At 42.0% G+C, this 22,303-nt stretch overlaps 2 protein-coding genes across 6 annotated transcripts in view; one reads left to right on the top strand and one right to left on the bottom strand.

Moving 5' to 3' along the window:
- The window catches only part of tle2b (TLE family member 2, transcriptional corepressor b), a 79,052-nt gene extending 62,816 nt beyond the window's left edge, over window positions 1–16,236 (top strand). For 2 of the 3 annotated variants that reach the window (XM_055047775.1, XM_055047784.1), the window contains exons 10-20: window positions 1,648–1,701; window positions 4,163–4,330; window positions 4,700–4,859; window positions 5,425–5,594; window positions 6,024–6,100; window positions 8,672–8,921; window positions 9,496–9,743; window positions 10,218–10,365; window positions 10,889–11,039; window positions 11,154–11,230; window positions 14,167–16,236. In XM_055047775.1, the coding sequence (XP_054903750.1) occupies window positions 1,648–1,701; window positions 4,163–4,330; window positions 4,700–4,859; window positions 5,425–5,594; window positions 6,024–6,100; window positions 8,672–8,921; window positions 9,496–9,743; window positions 10,218–10,365; window positions 10,889–11,039; window positions 11,154–11,230; window positions 14,167–14,274 (1,611 nt within the window). In that variant the 3' untranslated portion in view covers window positions 14,275–16,236. The remainder of the gene's footprint in view (window positions 1–1,647; window positions 1,702–4,162; window positions 4,331–4,699; window positions 4,860–5,424; window positions 5,595–6,023; window positions 6,101–8,671; window positions 8,922–9,495; window positions 9,744–10,217; window positions 10,366–10,888; window positions 11,040–11,153; window positions 11,231–14,166) is intronic. The other variant, XM_055047794.1, reaches the window with a different exon arrangement.
- Window positions 16,237–19,708: 3,472 nt separating this feature from the next.
- tle2a (TLE family member 2, transcriptional corepressor a) overlaps window positions 19,709–22,303 on the bottom strand; it is a 46,644-nt gene continuing 44,049 nt past the window's right edge. For all 3 annotated transcript variants that reach the window (XM_055049434.1, XM_055049426.1, XM_055049418.1), the window contains exons 17-20: window positions 21,452–21,599; window positions 21,226–21,376; window positions 20,984–21,060; window positions 19,709–20,884 (exon numbers count right to left, since the gene is read on the bottom strand). In XM_055049434.1, coding sequence (XP_054905409.1) covers window positions 20,777–20,884; window positions 20,984–21,060; window positions 21,226–21,376; window positions 21,452–21,599 — 484 coding nt within the window. In that variant the 3' untranslated portion in view covers window positions 19,709–20,776. The remainder of the gene's footprint in view (window positions 20,885–20,983; window positions 21,061–21,225; window positions 21,377–21,451; window positions 21,600–22,303) is intronic.

The raw sequence follows: 22,303 nt of genomic DNA on the forward strand, positions 1-22,303 counted from the left end.
TCTGGCATCCCGAGGTGAGTGAACCTTCATCAGTACAGAGAGAGTATTAGTGTGGTCAGTGCTATAATATTAATAATGTTAATATACTGCACAATATAACATATAAAATACTTTCTTATCAGAAATACTCATGATCCAATGATTATGGTGCACAAACACACACAGCTGCACACGCACATCCACACAGTCGAGTTTCAAAGTTAGCCAAACACCAATTTGAAAGGGTTAAAAGCATAAAAAACAACATTATTTTAAGCACAGATGTTAACAATCATGTTTGTCAACAATAAAATAACGTTAACAATGAAACGTTATTATTAAGTATAGTTTAACAATAATGTTATTTTTGACAAATTGCAGGTCTGACAAGTTTCCCAGTAAATAACTGAAACATTTTTAACTTATTATTTTCATTTGCATTCAAGTTGAGCGCAGCCTTCGTCTAACATAAGACAATAGTAAATCTATTGGAAATAAATAGCATCACACAATAGCCCCCCATTTAAATCCAAGTTCCTGCTTGATTGATGTCCCTCAATGATCCAAAGTAAGTTAAATATGCCGACATTTATTGAAATAAAATCAGTTTATCTTGTCTACAGCAAACCGTTATTTTCAGCTATTTGTTCAAAGAAAGCACTGTGTCGATACACACTCTCTAATGTGTGTGTGTGAGCTGGTGTGTGCGACAGATTGCCCATGACACTAGCGGCCTCCAGGGAGTCGAGAGCCCATCGTCATTTAGAGCCGTGTTTGGTTTGGATGGGTCTGCTGGGGCAGAGCAAGCAGCCAGAGGGGATGTAATGCCAGAGGAGAGACAGCCAAGGCAGATAGCTGTAATGAATTAGATGGTTGTGTGTTTGCAGTCGGTGAGATTGATTGACACAAGGAGTTTGTCTCGAGAAGACTGCCTCCAGGAAAATCAGTTCGGCATCAACAACAGCAACCTAAATCTTTCCCATTAGCGCGAAACAAGCAGGGATAGTTTCAGCTCTCCAAACGTCTTTCCCCTCGTTCTATCTGTCGAGACGTATTTCACCACTTATTTCTCTTGGTCTGCCTGTTGGACCTCCGGATTTTTCCCCGTCTTTTTGAAACCGCTTCACCTTGGCCGTATGTCCATCCGGCTGCTTGTTTTTCTTCCAGGAATAGACTAAATGATTTGTCCTGTTTGGGCTCTGCATATTTAGGCACTGATGTCAATAGAAATATCAGCGCACGGATCGCATCAAAGCTTTGTTGCCATGGTGACTAAGTGCCATCGTTCTCACTTCAGGAAAAAGAGAGAGAGAGAGACAAACAGAGAGAGAGAGACGTCCGGACAAAAAGCTAAAGATGTGCCATAGATGGTGCAGAGCTGAAAGAGTGTGTGTGTCTGCAGATTGTAAGAGATTAAAAAACAGAGTTTGTATAGGAGCGATGCTTGGTGAGATCATAAGGTACAGTATCTCTGTGTTTAATGTTGCATGGAGGACAGACAGTGAGAGGAAGCAAAAAGCAGCCAGGAATATCGATTTATTGATCTGTGTATGCACTTGAGCAACTGTGCATGTCTTTCTTTATTAAAGCTCTTTATTTATAAGTACGGTTTACAGTACTATGGGTGTCGAAAAAAATAACGTTCCCGTGCTGTCTTTCCATCTGCAGGACAGTGATGGAGACAAAAGCGAAGACAATCTTGTGGTGGACGTCTCCAATGAGGCAAGTTGCTGCACTAAAATTGACAACCTCATGCTTACAGTGTCTCTGCTCAGCATGGTCAGCTCACTCTTCCCGTCAGCTCTTTCAGTACTTGCAAAAAAAATCCAGTTCATTGATTTCTTTTTTCTTTTTCCTTTCCGCTCGCGTTCGCTCTCATAAACCAATTTTTGGCTGCAGCAAATGGTTGTTTCATGTGCAAAAACTTTAATAGATTTCTTGTACTTTACCCCAAGCAACACTGCTTGCCAGATATTCAGTCAGTGAGTGAAACTGAGCATTTAGAAGCCTGTTATTTATTTCATTGTTTCTTCCACTAATTGAGATTGAAACAATTTAACCATATCAGGTAAAGAGTTAAAAATATCTCAAAATGGTTTGAACATAAAAAAATAGCAAAAAATAATCATAACTCAAAAAATGTATCATTCACAGGGTTTGTTGTTTAGCTGTTCTGACTCAGGGCAAATATTACTGAAGATGTAGGTTATCTTTCCAACCTCTAAAAAGAATTGCTTAAATGCAAATAACCCAAAATTAATTAGATGTTAATATAGTCTGAATGGGCATGTGCTTGCTATTTTCAGATCAGAAGTGGATACTTTTATCTGTTTTCTTTTACACACAGAGATCACTTGGACTTTGACAAGCAAGATGCAATATTTTTGTCATTGATGTTGGTTTTTATCATCAAATAAAAATTTTCGAAATTGTTTTTTTAGGTTTTAACAAAAGGAAAAAAAACAGGTAAACTTTCACAAAGGGAAGTAGGAAGTAGATGACAATATTTTTTCTTGCTTAGGGTAAACACTGAGAATAGGCGAGTTGCAGAGAAACCAGCCAGATAATTTCATCCTTTCTGCACATAGTAGTTAAAATGTGCAGTTTTTGTTTGGCCCGGTTTCCTGCTTCTTGTTCTCCGTGTGCATGTCTGGGGAACGTGAAAGGAGTCAGCAGGTACGGTACTTGCTCAGCTGGCCACTGCAGTTTCTTTGTACATAGGGGAAACTCTTGTGTAAGCTCATTATCAGCTGCCACTGTTTGTGCTCCCTGCTTGTGAAACATGTCCACGCACACATGCCGACACACCGACACAACACATACATTCACAGATACTTTCCACATCGCCTCAAATCTTTCTCCTCAGAGTGTTTTTTTTTTGTCCTCCGTCTGCACTCTCAAAGCTTCTGTTCTTCCGTCTCTCTGCTCTCTTCTTTTTCTCCGTTCCTTCGGCGCTCTCCCCTTCTCCTCCTCTCATTAGATAACTACAGTCTGGTTAGTTTAATATATGCAAAGCCATTTATGCCCCTGGAAGACTAGTTCTTTTAATACCTCACGCTGTGTACCAAAATATTTCTCCTCTGAGCCTTGTGTATCTTGATTTTGCTAACAAAAGCAGAACTGGTCTCTTGTGTGACTTAGAAACTGCTACAAAAGACGACAGGAAAAAAAAAAAAGAAAGAAAAGTGACAAATGTGGATTATGGAACCAAAAAAGAAATACTTGTTTTTGCAAGGACTTCTTTGCAATATAGAGATTCCACATGCATTTACATAAATGTGCCTGTGCGTGGGTTAAAAGTGTAGTTCGAAGTGTGCATGCATGCCAATGTGTGTGGCACAAAATGACTGCTGATCACTGTGAGAGATGAGCCTGCTCCGTTCTGGAGGAGGCAGCGCTGGCTCAACAGTGGCTCCGGTGATGAAAGCATCTGTAACATACAACAATGTCTCCAGGTCCACATCGTGCTGCAACCACGCCAGTGACAGTCTCTTCTCTCATGTAATGTCCCCTGAGCTCTCACTCTATTTAAAGGTCCAACTAGAAGGAAGAGTCAGTACAGTCAGTGTGACAACAGACCTGCTATTGGCTGCAGAGAGATTGAAAAAGCACCAAAGAAAGAATCAGCGGCTAATGCTGTGTGCTTTAACAGTTTACATTCACATGGATTCATCTTTAAAGTGAAGCAAAGCGCATTGATGCACTTGCAATGATTTCTTGTGGATATATCTATAGCGTAAGATTTTGCTTCATTTTCAGCTTTTGCACATTTAAATTGACTTTTAGTCAACAAATTGTGCACTTTATAATGTCCTGATTGCACAACTTTTAAATTTGACTGGTCTTGCATGGACTAGTAAAATGACTGGAACTAAATGAATTTTTTTTACTCAACATGTTGAACCACTTTGCGTTGCTTATGTTGTGCAGTTAAACTGCTGGGGTCAAATTGGGGAGAGTAAATTAGCTATGTGGAACCGCAACCATTTTTGCTGTCAGCAGCAAGAGCAATAGTGGAAAACAAAAAACAAAAAAGAAACATTTTTGTTAGTCTTTACAGAAAATCATTCTGTAAAGATTGTATATCTGGTACATAAAACTAGTCTATCAGCATTGATTAAAGAAATAACACGTGAACTTTGAACACTTTAAATGTTTTTGCAACCTCACTTCATTCATTCAGGAGGCCAACTCTCCCACCGGCAGCCCGCCTCACTCCCCCCATGGGAACGGACTGGACCGGGCGCCGACTCTGAGGAAAGAGCTGCCTGGTTCATCGAGTGCAGGAGAGGCGCCTTCCACACCAAACCCCCGCAGCCCAACCCCAGGGAAGGCCAAGGACCCTGCACAGGTGAAAAGTGTCTCAAAAAGTTCCTGCACGCACTGCAGCTTTTTTATATAAGCATATTATATCAGCATGTTACTAAAACGCTATATCAACTGTTTTCTTTTAAATACTTTAATGATAAAAAAAAGTATTCAATTAGTCGGCATTGGTTCTTCATCATCATTATTATTATTTAATCTTTAAAATGTCTGATTGAAAATTGTGTTAATAAAAGGCAATTTAATTAACTACTGTCACAAAACTGTCCCAGTAGCTATATGACCAAATCTAAAAAAAAAATCTAAGGAGTATATTTTTAAAGTGTTGATAAGACAGCTTCAGTGCTAGACTGGGACATTTTTTGGTTATTTTGATTGTTTGATATCTCCACAGATGGACAAGTCCCAGTCTCCACTGTCCAAGTCTGGCACTCCGTCCCCATCCCATCGTGAGGCTCTGACCCCGGGATCAACCGGAGCGCCTGGAGCTCCAGGCCCCAGCACCTCCTGCCTTCGTCTGGTCAGCAAAGCTGCAACAAGTGCAGACCCACTTGGTGAGAATTACGCAAGTTAAATAAAAAATATAAAACATTCTGGCTCCATGCTGTACCTGCACACAAAACTAAGGGGAAAGAACCAAGTGTCAAGCTCAAACCTAATATTTTATTCATCTCATCAATTAGAGAGGAAACCTGGCATGTAATAGTTATCTTTCAAACAAATCTACCTAAACAAGTTAATAAACTTACTATAATTGAAACTGAACTTAATGGAGTATTTGATTCAGCTGTTGTGACCTTGGTTAGATTTGGACCCGGTCTGTCTCTGTCCCCCATTTCCCTCTTTCCCCTCAGCTTTTATTAATTTTCATGATTGTGGCATTGCTATCCCCAGTTTTTAGTATTTACTTTATGCCATTCTAACCGAATCAACTAAAAACATTTAGTTTTAAAGTTTTGGAAATGTTGGTCTAGTACATGAACGCTGAGGTCTTTTGCCAGGCCAGTATGAAGAGGAAGCAATCCATTTATCTCAGCCCCTCTGTGACTCGTGTGTTTGTGTGCTGCACATGGTTCCCCCATCCTTCAACCGCTCCCTCCTCTTTCCCTGCCTTCCCAGCTCTCCGCAGCCCCATGTCTGTGCCCCCCGGTTCATACCCGGCTCATTTTGGCGTGGTGTCCCACGCAGGGCTGAACGGGGAGCTGGCCAGCCCGGGGGGATTCGGAGGAGCTCTGACTCTCTCTCCACAGATCAGCGCCGCAGCCAGCGCCTACTCCCGCAGCCCCATGGTGAGCAACAAGGCCAAATTATTCCTCTCTGTCAAGCTTTGATTTATGATTCAGATCCAGCCCTCCCGACTGTCCCGCTACTGTTGAAATATTTGATGAATTGGCTCTGCATTGTCCGTATCAGTGCAGTGCATTCGTTATACTCTCAGAGTTGTCATGTTTACAATGTTTAATCAAGTTTCATAGAGAGAAACGTCTGTAGGGAAGACAAAGTTTCGGGTCAGTTGCCTCTGACAGGAGGTTTTGCCTTTTCACATTCCTACATGTAATCTGTATCATGTCTGCCTGCTGCATCGTGCGCCCGAGCACTTATGAGTTCAGGTGAAATGAAATGGAACAATTCACATTTGCGCTGTCATTGTTGTGAAACCAATATGTAAATTGGTTCTTTAAATCCACGTCAAGGTGCATTTTATTTCTTCCAACCAGGTGGCGTACGACTCTCGGTCTCACCTAAGGGCTCCTGGCCTGTCCTCCTCTCTCCCTGGTTCCTCTGGTGGAAAACCGTAAGTACACACTTACATAATTTACAAGCCGAGAGGTGATATTTCCCCCAGTTTGCATGCAGCAAAAACAAACTCCTCCCAGACCTAGATCATAAACTCACGATTCAGCGTATTTTAGATTTTCATTGCTGAGAACAACTTTTATTTAACGCTTTAAAACTTGAGGACTTTTTCTTCTCTTTATTCGTTTCAGATCTTTATGTATTTAATGAGGTGACAAATTCATGGACTGACCAGGGTTTTCATCCAGCTGCATGCAGTGCGAATGTAAAATGTTGCCTCTTTCCTCCACATTTTGCTGCACACTGTCAGTCATCTGGATGAAAGAGGATCACATTCTAACATGCATAAAAGGAAGTGTAAGGTTATGCTTAGACAATAGTGAGGAATCACATCAGTGTGATGCAAGGACAATTAATTGCAGGAGCTGAGTGGAAATATTTACTCTAACATGGATTATGACCATAAAACGGCAAAAGTAGGATTGAATTCTAAAGTTTTTGGCTTCGTGAAAGGAGCCGTGTTTTTCCGTCTCAGAGGGTTCCGCAAATAGTTTGGTGATTCTGGTGTCGATCGAAAGAGCAGAGCTTGGGTTTTGATGATCTGACATGTAGTTTGTGTAGCGTGATGGAAAATGACTATAAGTTCACATCTGCTGATCATGTTATATTAAATGCTTGTGAACTCTCATCAAAATAACCTGATTGGGCTACACACACAAGGTTGGAAGTTGTTTCGCTGCAGCTGCAAGTGAACCAGACTGACTTTCCCATGTTTTGGATTCCTTACCTTGGTATAAAACCTATGTGTTGTCTCTGCCTCACAGAGCTTTCACTCAGAACCGCTTCATTATTGAATCTGGCCTACAAGCTCTCTGTATTGTGCACAATACACAAATAAACCTGATTGAGTGATTTCACCTGACAGCGCTGGTAAAATAGTCCTTTTTCCACAACAGGAAGATGGCACCATGTTAGGCTGTCATTGCTGCGTGTTTTATCTGATGTGCGTCTATAGCACCTATTTACATATATTTTTCTCACTTAGCTGTATAGTGTTGAAGATGAGTGTTGCTGATGTACCATACCATACCAACTTTATTTATAAAGCACTTTAAAACAACCACAGCTGATACAAAGTGCTGTACATAAAATAGATAAAAACAAATAAAAACTCTTACAGTTTAAAACAAACAAGCATACAATGTAAAACTAGATCTCGCTGGAGTTGAAGGCCAAGTAAAACAGATGGGTTTTAAGACGAGTTTTAAAAGTGGACAGTGAAGGGGCCTCTCTAACCTGCAAAGGCAGAAAATAGTAGAAAATATTGTTTTCATAATTTAGAAGAGCTTTTGCCTGTTATGCGCATCGTGCCTATATGGGTTAATGCAGGGGTGCTCAAGTCCAGTCCTCGAGAGCTACAGTCCTGCAACTTTTAGCTGCAGCCTTACTCCAGTAGACCAGGCTCTGCTATGAACAGGCCTGGTAACGAGCCATTCATTTGATTCAGGTGTGTTGGAGCAGGGATGCATCTGATAGTTGCAGGATGGTAGGACTGGACTTGAGCACCCCTGGGTTAATGTGTCGCATGTGTTTGGGTTGACCTTGTTGGCACCGGGATCGGTCAGGAAGAACAGGTTTGTGAAAATGTGTTATTGTTTCTTCTCAGCTTCTCATGTCATGAGAATCTCATTCCTCAAAAGGGATTCGACCGACGATTTCATTTTGTTTCTTAGAACGAAGGAGCTTTGATTTCTATTTTTCTTTGTTCATCACTGCCTTCAGGTGCTGGATGTTTTATTATTAAAACCAGCTCTGATAGGTTTTTAGGTGACTGTTGCATCTTTGGTTGTGCTTTGGAATATATTCAACAGTTTTTAAGTGTTTTATGAAAAAAAACATTGTGAGATCTCCTTGATGTAAATAACATGGTGAAACAAATTTGTCCTGTGGTGTGGCGAATTGCACAAAAATGAAATAAAAGGAGTCAAAATTCTAGGAATCCTTAAGGAAATAGGTAAGTGTTGCCCATAAGCATTTTGAACATTTTGTAATTGTGTTACCTAAAGTCCAGCCACAGACAGAAACATCTGCAGTGCTCACACACGTTTACACTTTTTATGTTGTTTGGCAGATCCAGCCATTGTGATTTTGTTCTTGTCTTACACAGAGCAATTCATTCTTGTGCTGCTAATTTGAAATCATAAAACAGGTCTGGCTTCCAGCCGCTACTCTATGGATTGGCCATTAGCGGTGCCACACCGCCTCTGCCTGTGATACAATCCGCCATCATGCATTTGCACCCACAGCTGCTCAGAGCTCAGTAATTTGCCCAAAATTTGAACAAACACAGTTTGCAACTTTCACACCAATGTGTGAGCTTTCTGTGGTTCTTATTGAATTTTGTGTATTTAATTGCTGCTCTGCTTTTGTGCTCTCATTGATTGACTCCATCTAGTTTATTATCCTTAGTACATTTTACTTTTTATTCTCCTTTGCATCTTAAATTCTAAAAAAAAACAAAAAAACAACAACTGTTTTTCAGTTTTTTATTTTCCTCCCTCCTTCCCAGCGCCTACTCGTTCCATGTGAGCGCCGACGGCCAGATGCAGCCGGTGCCGTTCCCACCCGACGCCCTGCTGGGCCCGGGCATCCCGCGTCATGCCCGTCAGATCCACACGCTGAGCCACGGGGAGGTGGTGTGCGCCGTCACAATCAGCACCTCCACACGCCACGTCTACACCGGGGGCAAAGGCTGCGTCAAGGTGTGGGACATCAGCCAGCCGGGAAGCAAGAGCCCCATGGCCCAGCTGGACTGTCTGGTGAGACATGATGGGAGAGGAATGAAGGGGAAACGTCTTTCAGAAAATTATTCTTAAATTATCCCGACCACTTCCTCTCTCCCCCCAAAATTTTATATTTCATATTTCAGATACTTATTGGATAAGAGACCAAAAATGATTACATTTAATAGAACCAGGTCAAGCAAAACCCTACTTTCACAGGAAGTTTAAAATCAGGTCAAACTCAGTTCATGATGCACAGAAACCACAGTGATCAGTTTTTTTGTGTTTCTTTATTAGTAGCAGTTTCTGATAGTAAAATTACGAACATAGAAATATTAATTGATACTTTAAATGTTAATTTGACATTAGGAATCACATGCCAGCTAAAAGAAAAATAAGTGATAATTTCTTAAAATTAAAAACCTGGGATTATTTTTTGGATTTTGCTGGATAGAAAAAAAAAATTTGTGACGCAAAATATTTTTCATTAACCAGCTGTAAATTTGTTATTTTGTAAAACATCTCTACAAAGGCATCTTACAAGAGTTACTTAGCTATTTTCTTTTCTGTGCTCTTTGTGGTAACCTTGCTCCTTATCTTTTCAAATCAGAACAGAGATAACTACATCCGTTCCTGTAAAATCCTCCCTGACGGTCGGACCCTGATCGTTGGAGGCGAGGCCAGCACGCTGTCCATCTGGGATCTGGCCACGCCGACTCCCCGCATCAAGGCGGAGCTGACGTCGTCCGCCCCGGCCTGCTACGCCCTGGCCATCTCCCCCGACAACAAGGTCTGCTTCTCCTGCTGCAGCGACGGCAACATCGTCGTCTGGGACCTGCACAACCAGACGCTGGTCAGGTAGGTTTGAAAATGTTCAAAAGTGTTTCAATTTGATCTGCCGTAGAAATTCTTGGAAGAGGGAGAAATGTACGAAAAGCATAAAGGAAAAGAAGATAACCTTTAAAGAATGTAACAGGAGAAGGAAAGAGATGAAGGATAAACTTGCTACAGGGGGTATAAAGAGATTAAAACAGTCAGCTTTGGCATGACAGGAGAGAAAGAAACACAGGAAGAAGGGGGAGGGAAGGTGCTGAGGTAAGGCTCACGAGGACTGGCAGAAAAAAAAGGATCATGTGTGGGTGGGCTCAGGGCAGTAAGTGCTGCAGGGAAAGAGGGAATAAAATATATTCATTCTGACACCTCTAGCAGAAAAGATGCAAAGACACGCACAGAAAGCAAAGTCTGCAGGATTTGTGTATTTGCAGGTGTGTGTGCGTGTGTGTATGTTTCTCTTCTCTAAAACTCTTGTGTATGTGTGTGTGTCCTTGGCAGGCAGTTCCAGGGCCACACGGACGGAGCGAGCTGCATCGACATCTCCAATGATGGCACCAAGCTCTGGACAGGAGGGCTGGACAACACGGTCCGCTGCTGGGACCTGAGAGAGGGCCGGCAGCTGCAGCAGCACGACTTCACCTCACAGGTAAGAAAAAACAAAGCAACTCAAACATAAACGTATATTATTGCACTAGAAAAAACAAAAGTCAAAGTTACTTGATTGCCAGAAGTTTTCCGACAAACACCTTGAAGGTGCCGTTTATTTAACAAGTGTTGTTTAGGGACCTGACCCTAACCGGTAAAATGTTTATTTAAAACCAACCCTTTTCCAATTTTTAATGATGGAACTGAACGAGATTTGTGTAGCAGTCTGTAGCCTATGAGAGAGAGTATTTTAAAGAACTGAGTAGGTCGTACTCTGTGTTGCACTGCCTGGAAGAAAATACATCTGAAATGTGTGACTGATTTGCAAATCCGTCCATTATGACCACCAATCAATATCTTGGTGAATTTCTTTAAACTTCAATTAATTACACTGTGATTATTTCTTTTTTTTTTCTCCATTTGTATCAATGGCCTTTTTTTTTTCCTCCTCGCACACGATTCAAATAACCTTTGAACTTTTATCTCCTTCTCTAATCCTTCCACCGCCGTCTCCTGTTCCCCAGATCTTCTCCCTGGGTTACTGTCCCACAGGCGAGTGGTTGGCTGTGGGGATGGAGAGCAGCAACGTGGAAGTGCTGCATGTCTCCAAACCCGACAAGTACCAGCTGCACCTCCACGAGAGCTGCGTTCTCTCCCTCAAGTTCGCATACTGCGGTACGCGCACAAGCAGCAGCATTCATTTATTTTTGATCCTCCAAGAGCAACTTGGAGACCAGTCCTCCCTGGACTCCTGGTAACATGCTGCGCTGTGTGTTCCTGTTATTTCAGGAAAGTGGTTTGTCAGCACAGGAAAAGACAATCTGTTGAACGCATGGAGGACACCATATGGAGCGAGCATTTTCCAGGTGAGAGCTGAACTCCGTGGCTGTTTATCCTCTACACAAGTTAGATACAAAACAATGCGCAGCACATCCAAATCCAGATGTTCATGTTTTGACTTTTGATTTGGGAATGGCTCATGTGTTTAAATTGTTGGTGACACATTTATATTCAGAAGAAAGATGGAGAAATGTTTTAAATCGAAAAGAAAGCTGCTGACCTAAGGTGACTTTTACAGGTTTATCAGAGGGTGCAGGATGTGAAACCTCAACACCCCCTCCTACCCCCCCCCACACACACACACACACACAGCATCCCTATGTCATAATTCCACCTAGTCCAGGTGTTCCATTCCAGGCTAATGGTGAATCACGCATATGCAGAGATGCAGTATTTTTAGCTGAGCCAGTACATCTGTGTGTGAATGAAATGAGAGAAGGGAGATGAAGATCCATTTAAGCCGAGTATTCGGTGTGTGGGTGTGTGTGTGTGTGTGTGTGTGTGTGTGTGTGTGTGTGTGTGTGTGTGTGTGTGTGTGTGGTGTGGGTGTGTGTGGAGGTGTGGGTGTGTGTGTGTGTGTGTGTGTGTGTGTGTGTGTGTGTGTGTGTGTGTGTGTGTGGCTGTCATATTTGTGTGATCTTCTGTGGGCAGCAGGGTTGGCGGCTCCTGTCTCTCTCTATGGACCGAGAGGAGAAGGCAGGCTATCTTGCTTTGTTATCCAAATGCCAAACGTTGCTCCTGCCAAGCAGCTTCCTCCTTTCAGCCTGTTACACAGAGCTGCTCTCTCTTCCCCTCCTCCTTCCTGCTTATTGCTGTCTTTTTCTGTTTCTGTCTCCTTGCGTCTCTTTAAAGCCACACTCATCTCCTGATTGCATGTTTTTACTCTTTTTTTTTTTTTTTCTCCCTTGGATTTTTTTATCTTCCCCAGATTTATTTGAACCATGTCTTAATTTTTTCTCTGCTCTGCCCTTGTTGGAACTTTCTTGTACATATCCTGCCTTTAGTTTTTAATTAGTGTGAAATTTCTTCTTTCATCCGTTTTTATTTCTTGCTCCGTCTTGGCAACACATTATTCGCAAAGAGGACATCTTATCAGTCCTCCTAATATCACAGTTGTGCTGCAAAGCTATGCTTTTCTTCGCAATTTAGAGACTGTAGCAGTGTTGTGTAATAAGTTGCAACAATATGTGCCTATTAAGAGAGGTACTTGTCTTTTATTGGGCTTTATTTTTGTTTGTGTTGTTTTCGGCATTTATAATGTTGAATCATTTCAGGAAAAGCTGACAGGATATGTTATATAACCTCTAAATTACTGGGGTTTTCTAGGATAAATTAAATTATTATCCTATTTTTTTAATGAATGTCAGATATAAAAACAAGCAGCCAGCGAACAACACAAACCTCTTAGTTTATGTTTCATCTGCTGTTTAAAGTCATTTCATCAAACCGGTGACATACTGGGTGATAAATATGAACTGATAGCATTTTACACACAGTTAAAAAACAAACAAACAAAAAACATACTGTCTAACTAATGTCCTGTACTGAACATGCTCATTCAGGAATTGATTGTCAACATGCATAAAAGATGGAAGCAGCCGTCGAGTTGCACTTATTATGTTCTCCAGCAGGGGGAGGGACTTCTGTTCTTATGCAGGACGTACTGCAAGTTATACAGTAAGACATTTAGTTTCAGCAACTCTGCTTTCCAAACACTGACGAATAAATGATCGCAGTCAACGTGGGAACACAATGCGGCGACAGGTTCTCATTCTGCAGCAGACTCCTCAACCGCTATTAACAATTCAGTGGTTCTTATCCAGAGGCAGGACAGATTTTTTTTTTTACAAATTTTAAACTTGTTAGCCGACATGCAGGAGGCTGTCTGGTGTAAAGCTTTGTGCACAGCCACTGAATTCAGCATCCCTTCGGTGATGGTGCATCGTGCCATGGCTTCAGTTTTCCTCCAGGTTGCAGGGACAGTTGGTTGTTATTGATGGGAAGATGAATGGAGCTAAACACCAGGAAAAAACTGGTAGAAATGTCAGCCTGCATTAGCAGGTGGTGGTTCTTTTTTTGTTTTTTTTTACAAAGCTGAATACAAATGAGCTAAACTTTCCTTTGGTCATCAGGTTTGTGTGATTTGCTCTTTTTTTTCTTTTCCCCTTATGAATATTTACTCATTACACTTGGCATTGAGCTTAGACAACTTCTGTTTCACTTTGTAAATAATTTAATCCTTTTTTTGTTTGTTTACTAAAATGTCTTTTGATTTCATGGAAAACAACTCTGTTATTCATTCATTGTTTTCTAAAAATAAATGTTTTAGTATTTTCTCTCTGTTTTTTTTAGCAACTTTGATAAGAAATTTGACAATCTGGATGGAATGTTTGTTGTTTGTTTTCCCTCATTTTTGTCTTTGGTTTTCTCTTAACTGTCAGTGCATTTCTTCCTTCTGGACTTTCTTTTCTACTTTTATTTCCACTTCCTGCTGCTCGGTCTGATATGAGGGAACCTGTGTAAGACGGTCTCTCTCTCCTGTGCGCCCATGACTGACAGGCCCGCTGCGCATGTAGCGGGAAGAGGGCGGAGGAGTTTAGAGAGTCAACAGGAGAGAGAGAGAGGATGAGGAGGAGAACCTGTGATGAATGGAGGGAGAATGAATGATGATGGAGCAGTTTTAGATCATCCGAGGCCAGGTGCACAGGTCGTTCCTTTCTGGCCACCGGGGAAGCGGCGCGTCTTTAACCCGCCCTCAGAGACGGCGGCGTTTCTCCAGAAAGGAGCAGACATCCGGGCTCTGCGGCGTTTGTCTGTTTGGAATATAATTGCCGGCTGTTTTGAAATGCAAATATGTCTCGCGCGGTGGAGGATTAACCGTTGAGTCATATTTTTTAATTCTTTCCTCGTTTCTCTCTCTCTCTCTTTTCCGGGTTTCTCCCCATCTGTTCTTCTCAACCAGTCCAAGGAGTCCTCGTCTGTGCTGAGCTGCGACGTCTCCCCAGATGACAAGTACATCGTGACGGGCTCCGGGGACAAGAAGGCCACTGTGTACGAAGTGGTGTATTAAAGAATAAGAGGACAGGACGGACAGAGGCTTTTCGTTCTTTCTTTCCTTCTTTCTTTCTATTTTTATTTGTTGTTCTTTGTTGTGCATCGACTCCACTTGATTCTCAACGCCGCCAAAAACGTCGTCTTCATCCTCTCGAACCATCAGCCCTAAGAAACACTTCCCCGCTGCCCTCTCCTCCTCTTCTGCTGTAATATAAGCTGCTGCAGTTGTTCCCAGACGTCCCCCTTCCTCCACCTGGTCTAAGCTCGTCGAATGAGGCACGATGGCAGAGAGAGCGAGAGGCAGGATGAGAAACGGCAAGATAAGGAAGACAAAGGGGAGAGGGCGGTGGAGGGTAAAGATAAAGTTGTGAGGAGAAAGAGAGGGGGAAAAACGAGTAGATAGCGCAGAAGGAAGCGACGTTAAACGGGGGGTCGTGGGGTGGGGAGGTGGGGTAATTAGGGCTGTTTCCTGATTAAGAGTTCAGTGGAAGGGAGGCCCCCAGAGGAGGCGTGGAGCGGCACGGTGGGAGCGCCAGCCAGGAGCACTGATACCACACAATCGATTCATTAGCGAGACAGTGGAGGCCTTAATGAGGCTGACGCTGCAGCTCCATCCCCCCAGCGAGAGGTGTCAGGAGCCGGGGAACGATGATGCGGCGAGATGCTTCGGATTTCCACACAAAACCGACATGAGAATCCGCTCAAGACGCGCAGAGTACCAACACCCCTCCAACTCCAACTCCCACCACCGATTGAGGTGAATGTGAGACGGGGAGGAAAAACACACAACACGCCGAGCACCCAATTAAACATCCATCCCAGCGCCCACCTCCCTCCCCTGTCTTCCTGCCTAATATCTATTTTATTTTGGTCTGACAAAGGCAGCAGCCTAATGAGCAGGGGAGTCGATGGGATTCTCCCAGTGGCCCGGAGACACAAACAGAGAACATCAGCCGATCCGTTGCCTCTAATTCCTCCGGATTGTTCTCCTGACATCCAAGCGCCGCCGCTCGCTCTCATTTAAAAGCCCAGATGAAGTAGCAGCACAACCAAGCTCACTGTGAGGCACAACTGGAGGGCAAATGAACGCCACACGATCACACCGTCATCATCAGCAGCTAACTAAGCAGTGACTAATCTCAATTCCTTTCCAATTGTATGCAACTAGTTGCTGTTTTTCATCTCCATCCCTGCTTACCTGCTCTGATTATTAAACCTTGTTATGTAAGCCGCTGGCTATCATTGAATTAGAAGGTAAACATTTTGAACATAAATCCAAATGAACGCGCCTCTCGTTTGTCTGTAAACTAAGTGTGAAGTTGGCCAAGTCCACTGACTGAAAACAGAGGGGTCTGCGCTGCTGCATGTTATCTGCGCACAGCACACCGTGTCCAGCTAAGATCACCAATTAAAACGCCCCATCTTGCTTGTCTGATCCTTGGAAATGCCACAGTGTGAAAATAAATTGCCACTTTTTCTTTTTTTTTTCTTCCTCAAGCAGTGGCATCGCAGGAAGTCTGCAGCTGTGCCCGAGCCAAAAAGCCTGGCACCAAAACGATCTCCAGGCGTCGCTTTTTAAACTAATCTGAGCTGCTGCTGAGCAATGAAGCTGTGTGTGAAACTTTCTGCTTTGTCGCTCATCAACTGTCGCATATTCACTATTTTTTAAGACTAAAACTTTTTGTTCTGTACGCGCAAAGCTGATCAAATTCTGTCATATTTAATATGTGCATTAAAGTCACATTTACGTTTTACACAAATAGACACCTGCGCCTAAATCTCAGGTAATGGGAAGTGTGTTTTTGATGTTTTCAGTGGAAAATGCATTGTAATCAACATAATCTGTCTTCATATCACAGACACTGAAGACGAGGACAAACAGCACCCTCCATGTTTATTGGCTCTCCTGGTAAAAGTGTATAAAAAACATTTAAAAATGTGCCTTTTATTGTAGTATACTAAAAAATTTTGAAAAAGTTTTTTTAAATTCAGGAAAATATCAAAATGTTCTCGCCAACCCTTACTGTATCCGTTAAATACAATATATTTCGTACCATTGTATGCTTTTTAATTATTTTTTTAAAAATTTTAACTAATGCAAATGATATTTTCTTGGGTTATTGATATGATGGGGCACAAACGTCCTGTTCTCTTGAGATTTAGCACACATCTCACTTTAATGTTCCCATCTTTGATCATTTGAAGCTGATTAAGTCATAAAATAAAATAGCTTCAAAAAATTGCTGTTAATCTCAACTTGTCAATATTTACAGTCAGCGTAATACTTAAAAAGCTTAAAACAACTGGAACTGGGACAAAAGACGTGATTATTTTGCCCAGAGACAGCGTGGGAAATGCTGAGGGGTAAATCAGTCACTGCTAGAAAGATGCTGAAAATAGTTCATGCAAACTGATGCCACTGCAGTAAAACATTTATTTACTCATATTTTTTTTTTTACTCATTTCAATGAGTGTCAATAATTATGGAGGGTGATGTTGGTATAATTATCCAGGTAATTTATATATATAAAAAAAATACCTATCAACCGTTTTAGGGGCTACTACACATCTGCAAACATTTCTCAAGATCTACTGATCCGTGCCAGTTTGCACGCTGCGTTTCAAAAGATAAGTTTAATTTGTTGCACTGTTTAGACTCGACAACTTTGGTTTTAAATACGCCATGCCTTCTGCATAATCTCTAAAATCCTTTGGGTTGGACTGAGAGGGAGACGCGCCACTTTACAAGTTAACCGTTTGGAGGTTTTACTGTGTTGGACTCTTAATCGCTTCCCAATAGTCAGCAGCCTGAGCTGATGAAGCATGCTAGCATCAGCATGCTAGCATCAGCATGCTTCACCAGCTCAGTCCATCACAGTCCATTTTGTAGCAAAGGCCTCAGCTGTGCGTTACTTTCACTGCACCACCACAATGGGAGAATAAATGAACAGAACTGAGCGGTAAATACAGCCGTGAAGTTACACCCCTTTAGTGACTTCAGCAAATTCTGAACAACTGGAGTTTTTCCTTTTGATTTCATGAAGCTGCAACTAAAACCTTTGAATGTGGACGAGTTTGATCTGTTTTCAGTACGTGCTAAACGCTAACCATAGTTATCTTACAGACATACGTGGCAGTGAGCATTAATAAATATGTTTATTTGGACTTGCCTACTTTCCACATCACTTCACATATTCCAAAATGAGAAGAAAACTGTCGGGGCTTTCCGTTTCTGTAGAGCCTGTGTTTAGAAATAAAAGACATTTCAATTTCTTCTATTAATTCACTGCATCATTTCATTTTTTTTTTTTTAATGACTAGTGATTGCTTGTCCTGTATAATATGTTTATGTTCTCGGGCTGCCTGTGGCTCGTTTTGGGCTCAGAGGGGGATACGTATATATGGAGATAGATAAAGGGAACACAGGTGGGATGTATTGAAAACCCACCAAGAGCTCCACTGTTTGTTGTTTATTCTTTATCCCCCTCCTTTTCAAAAGTGGTAGTAAGTGTACTTGAGTCTGTTTCCTAGCCCTTATTATGTTTTCAGCTCCTGCGTTTGTTGATTCCTGCCTGCATTGAGCGGGAACTAAAGATTTGCTATGAAGAAGGCTCCACTTTCACTGCATGCTTGTTGCACTAAAGCTGAGCTGCTCAAAGGAAGAAGAAGGGAAAAAAAAACTCATATTTTATACAGTGACGATCCTCTTCTCAGAAAAATAATATAGGCGGTATGCAATTTTGTTTACTTGTATCCAATGTTAGAAAAGTTTACCTGTTTTTTTTTTTAGCTGCAGCGCTGAAGCCGAACATAAGAATCATGAGGGCCTTCTGCAGTCAGAGACGTTCTGTACAGCTTCCTGCCTCTCTTTTTTCTTTTTTTCCCCCTCTGTCCAAAAGCCCTAGGTAGCCATAAATGATTCTCACGTACACAAGCTTGTATGCTACTCAAAACGATGCTGTATAATGGCTATGCATATGGTGGTCTAGCGTCAGTATTTGGGACATTGTATTTGATACTTTGTTTGAATTAATCAACGTTTCCCTGCCCAACCTGTGCTTCTGTTTCAACAGTGTAAAAACAAAACAAAAAAAAACCCTTTGCTTTTCTTTTACGGCTTATATTAACTCTTCTGTTTTTGAAAGCCAAGGAACTTTTTTTTTCTTTTCTTTTTTTTTTTTTAATGCACTGCGTCTTCCCCTCCTGATGCGTTTTTTTCTTCTTCCTTGTGCTGTACAACAAATGCTATCTGTGAAGAATAAACCAAACTTGTGCTCATCATTTCAGGTGTCAAACTCTTTCATTTTCATTCAATAACAAACAGAACGTTCATAGTTTGTGCCATGCTGAAATCTTTGTGTTGTAACATTAGCAGGTCAACATGTTAGTGAATAGTTTCCTTTTTAGCAATTCTTATAAATATGTAATTACTGCTGACAAAAGGAGGCAAGTATTTGCTTTGTACATCCAGCCTCACTGCTGAGATTTGGGTTATTTTTCCATTTAGTGTGGAATGTGAACCAGGTTGAGCTAAACCTACATAGTTCAGGGTGGAAAATATTTGCAAAGGCTTTTCATCTTATATACAAATGTACATATTCTCTGTGCCATGATACTGCTGAGCGTGGCAGCGTTCCTGCAGCAAATGGCAATGTTTACGGTCTACATGCTCCAGCTAATGATTAATCAATTCCTAAATTGGTTGACCGTTATTACAATAATCGATTCATCACAATCAATCCGATTGCTTCAGGTCCTGATGTCGAGACCCTCTAAAGCATCTCAGTGGAACGTTCTCCACGATCACTGAAAAGCATCCTCTGGAGCATCATCGTAATGAGTTCAGATCCCCTCTGCCTCAACAACACACACTCTAAACACAAGCCCCGCCGTGAAAGTCTGAGATCTTACAGCAGCAGCGCTACGGACGACGGTTCATGCTGCGCGTTCAAATCCCAAGACAATTCCTCCCCCCCTGCTTCACCTCTGATCCCCCAGACAGTCGAAGGAACTTGGAGATCCCTCTGAATGAGCGAAACGCAGTCATCACAGGAGAGAGGAGGCAGCGCGCGTTCACCTTCAGCAGCCTTCGTTTCTCATCTAAATATTTCTAAGATGCTTTTCTGACGCCATGCTGTGAGAACACGCTGTTCTGGCTGGTAGGGTTTGAACAAATAGGCAACAAATGCTTCCATTTCTCCCCCCTTCTCTACACAGTTTGAAACATCCAGATTAAATCTGCCAAAAGCCTGACTTGGAAAACTCGCACGATTATTTAAATTTCTTCCATCACACAGACAAGCGCACACACACACACACACACACACACACACACACACACAGGCAAAGGGTCAAGAAGACAAAAAAAAAAAAAAAAGCAGGACACTGTTGGATTTTCAAAAACATATGTTCAAATCGATGTTCTAAAAGCAACACTGAGGACAATCTCCTTTGCCTTTAGAGACCTTTATTTACATGTTCATGTTCAAGGTTCATGGATCAGAATGGTAGCTATGAAAACACAGGCCAGTCCGTCTGAATGTGCCCTAACAAATACAACGAAAGAACATGAAATACTGAATGACAGATGCGCTTACCCTGAAACACAAGAGGTCTTGTTGTTTGAACCGACTTCCAAGTCTTGGATTTGAGATCGTTTTCCCCAATTTTAAATGAATGAAAAATATACTGCTCCAAAAAATAAAGACAACACTCAAACAACACAATATAACTCCAAGTGAATCAAACTTCTGTGAAATCAAACTGTCCATTTAGGAAGCAACACTGATTGACAATCAATATCACCTGCTGTTGTGCAAATGGAATAGACAACAGGTGGAAATTATTTTTATATTTATTTCATTCATTCAGATCTAGGATGTGTTATTTGAGTGTTCCCTATATTTTTTTTGAGCAGTGTAGTTTGATTCTCTGGATATTTCAGAGGAAGCCAACCGAGCCCTGTTCTGTCACGTACACATGAAAAAAATGTTACAATCATGATGCTGAAATAAAAAAAAAAAGAAAATGGAAAAGCAAAAAGTGTCTGGAACGTCAGAAGAGCAACCCACACGGAGCCGGGATGACTCCGGCTTGGACCCCCGTCAGGACAGCTCTAATTGAACCTCCTCCATTCAAATCAGTTCAACTGTTTGCAATTAATCCAAAGGTTAAAAAAAAAGAAATGTTTTCTTCTAATTTCTTTTGCACTACAGAGGTTTTATTTTGTTTAAAAAAAAAAAAAGTTCTTTGGAGGAATCCCACATTAGCGTAGCTATAGACTAATCACCTTTCTCAGAGCATTAAACACCAATGTTTATTTTCCAGAAAATGTTTATTTTCTCCTTGCTTCTCTCTCGCTCATTTCTCACAAATGCGAACAAAACGACGAAGTACGAGTTGAGTGTCTCTTGCTCTTCACACACGGCCGACACCCTGTACAGTCACTGGTGCAGGAAGGGGGGCCCTCGGCTTGGCCCCCGGGGATTGTTAGCTTTCAGTGAGGAGACAATCAGAGATCAGTAAATGACTTCATAGACTGTGGCCTTCTTGTCCCCAGAGCCGGTGACAATGAACTGGTCATCAGGTGAGATGTCACAGCTGAGAACTGACGAAGACTCCTTTGACTGTGTGTAGAGACAAACAGGAAGGAAGCTTTACAAAGAGGAACTGAAGCTCTCAGGTTTGCCAAGTCAAATTTATTGTGTCCCGTGAGCAAATTCTACCTGGAATATGCTGGATCCGTAGGGCGTCCGCCACGCGTTCAGGAGGTTATCTTTCCCCGTGCTCACGAACCATTTACCTACAGGACAAAACACACTGCTGTCAGCAGATAAAGCCTCATGGGGGTTGGGGTGAGCTACGGATGGTTCTGACCGGCAGGAAAATGGGTTTTACCTCCCTGTGATCAAATACCCTAAAGTAGTGTTACGTAGTGGATGCAGGTTTTCAGTGTGTGTGCGCGTACCGCAGTATGCGAACTTGAGGGAGAGGACGCAGCTCTCGTGGAGGTGCAGCTGGTACTTGTCGGGTTTGGAGACATGCAGCACTTCCACGTTGCTGCTCTCCATCCCCACAGCCAACCACTCGCCCGTGGGACAGTAACCCAGGGAGAAGATCTGGGCCACACAGGGAGGGTGATTATTTTTGTTGTTGTGTTGCTAACTTCAGGTTTCAGAGTCCTGACTGAGTACCTGTGAGGTGAAGTCGTGCTGCTGCAGCTGCCGGCCCTCTCTCAGGTCCCAGCAGCGGACCGTGTTGTCCAGCCCTCCTGTCCAGAGCTTGGTGCCATCATTGGAGATGTCGATGCAGCTCGCTCCGTCTGTGTGGCCCTGGAACTGCCTGCACAAGAAAGGACATTTCTTTCAGTAAATGTGTGATCCTCCCTCTGTTGTAAACTTTCTGCAGTGCAGGGAGACGATTCATCCACATGCACACACACAATATGCAATGAGACTATATGAAAGTCTGGTTGAATTCACTGAGACTTTCATACATTTGATGCTCTTTTGGTCAGTAATGGCATAGTTTTAAAAAGTAACTTTAATCAGATTACTGATTATTCCTTAAAAAGTCATTTATTGACTTTACTGATGACTTGATTTGGAAAGTAACTAAGTTAGATAACACATTACTTTATTAGTTACTTTCAGCACCTGCTGACAACAACCCTGCACCACCAATATAACCTGGTACTGGTTAATATAAAAATTATGTTGAGTGTTGCCAATACTAAGTTGAAAGTTATTTTATCGAACAATGGAGATTGTTTAAGGGTTACAACAGTCCAAAAAATAAACTTTAGTCATTTTTGCGTGTTCCACCACTGTCTGTAAAACTAACAGAAGCACACAGTGATTTGGAGAAGTAACTTAAATTTGATTACTGCGTTTGAGACAGTAACATGTTGGATCACTCGTTACTGAAAAAAGTGGTCGGATTAGAGTAACGCGTTACTTTGTAATGCATTACTGACATCACTGCTTGTGGTACAAAGTGACAGAAACAGAAAAAGGTGATACGTTTGCTAAATTTTCTATTCAAGT

The sequence above is a fragment of the Poeciliopsis prolifica genome, unplaced genomic scaffold (genome assembly GCF_027474105.1).
Source record: "Poeciliopsis prolifica strain line A6 unplaced genomic scaffold, Auburn_PproV2 SCAFFOLD002, whole genome shotgun sequence".
Classification (NCBI taxonomy): Eukaryota; Metazoa; Chordata; class Actinopteri; order Cyprinodontiformes; family Poeciliidae; genus Poeciliopsis; species Poeciliopsis prolifica.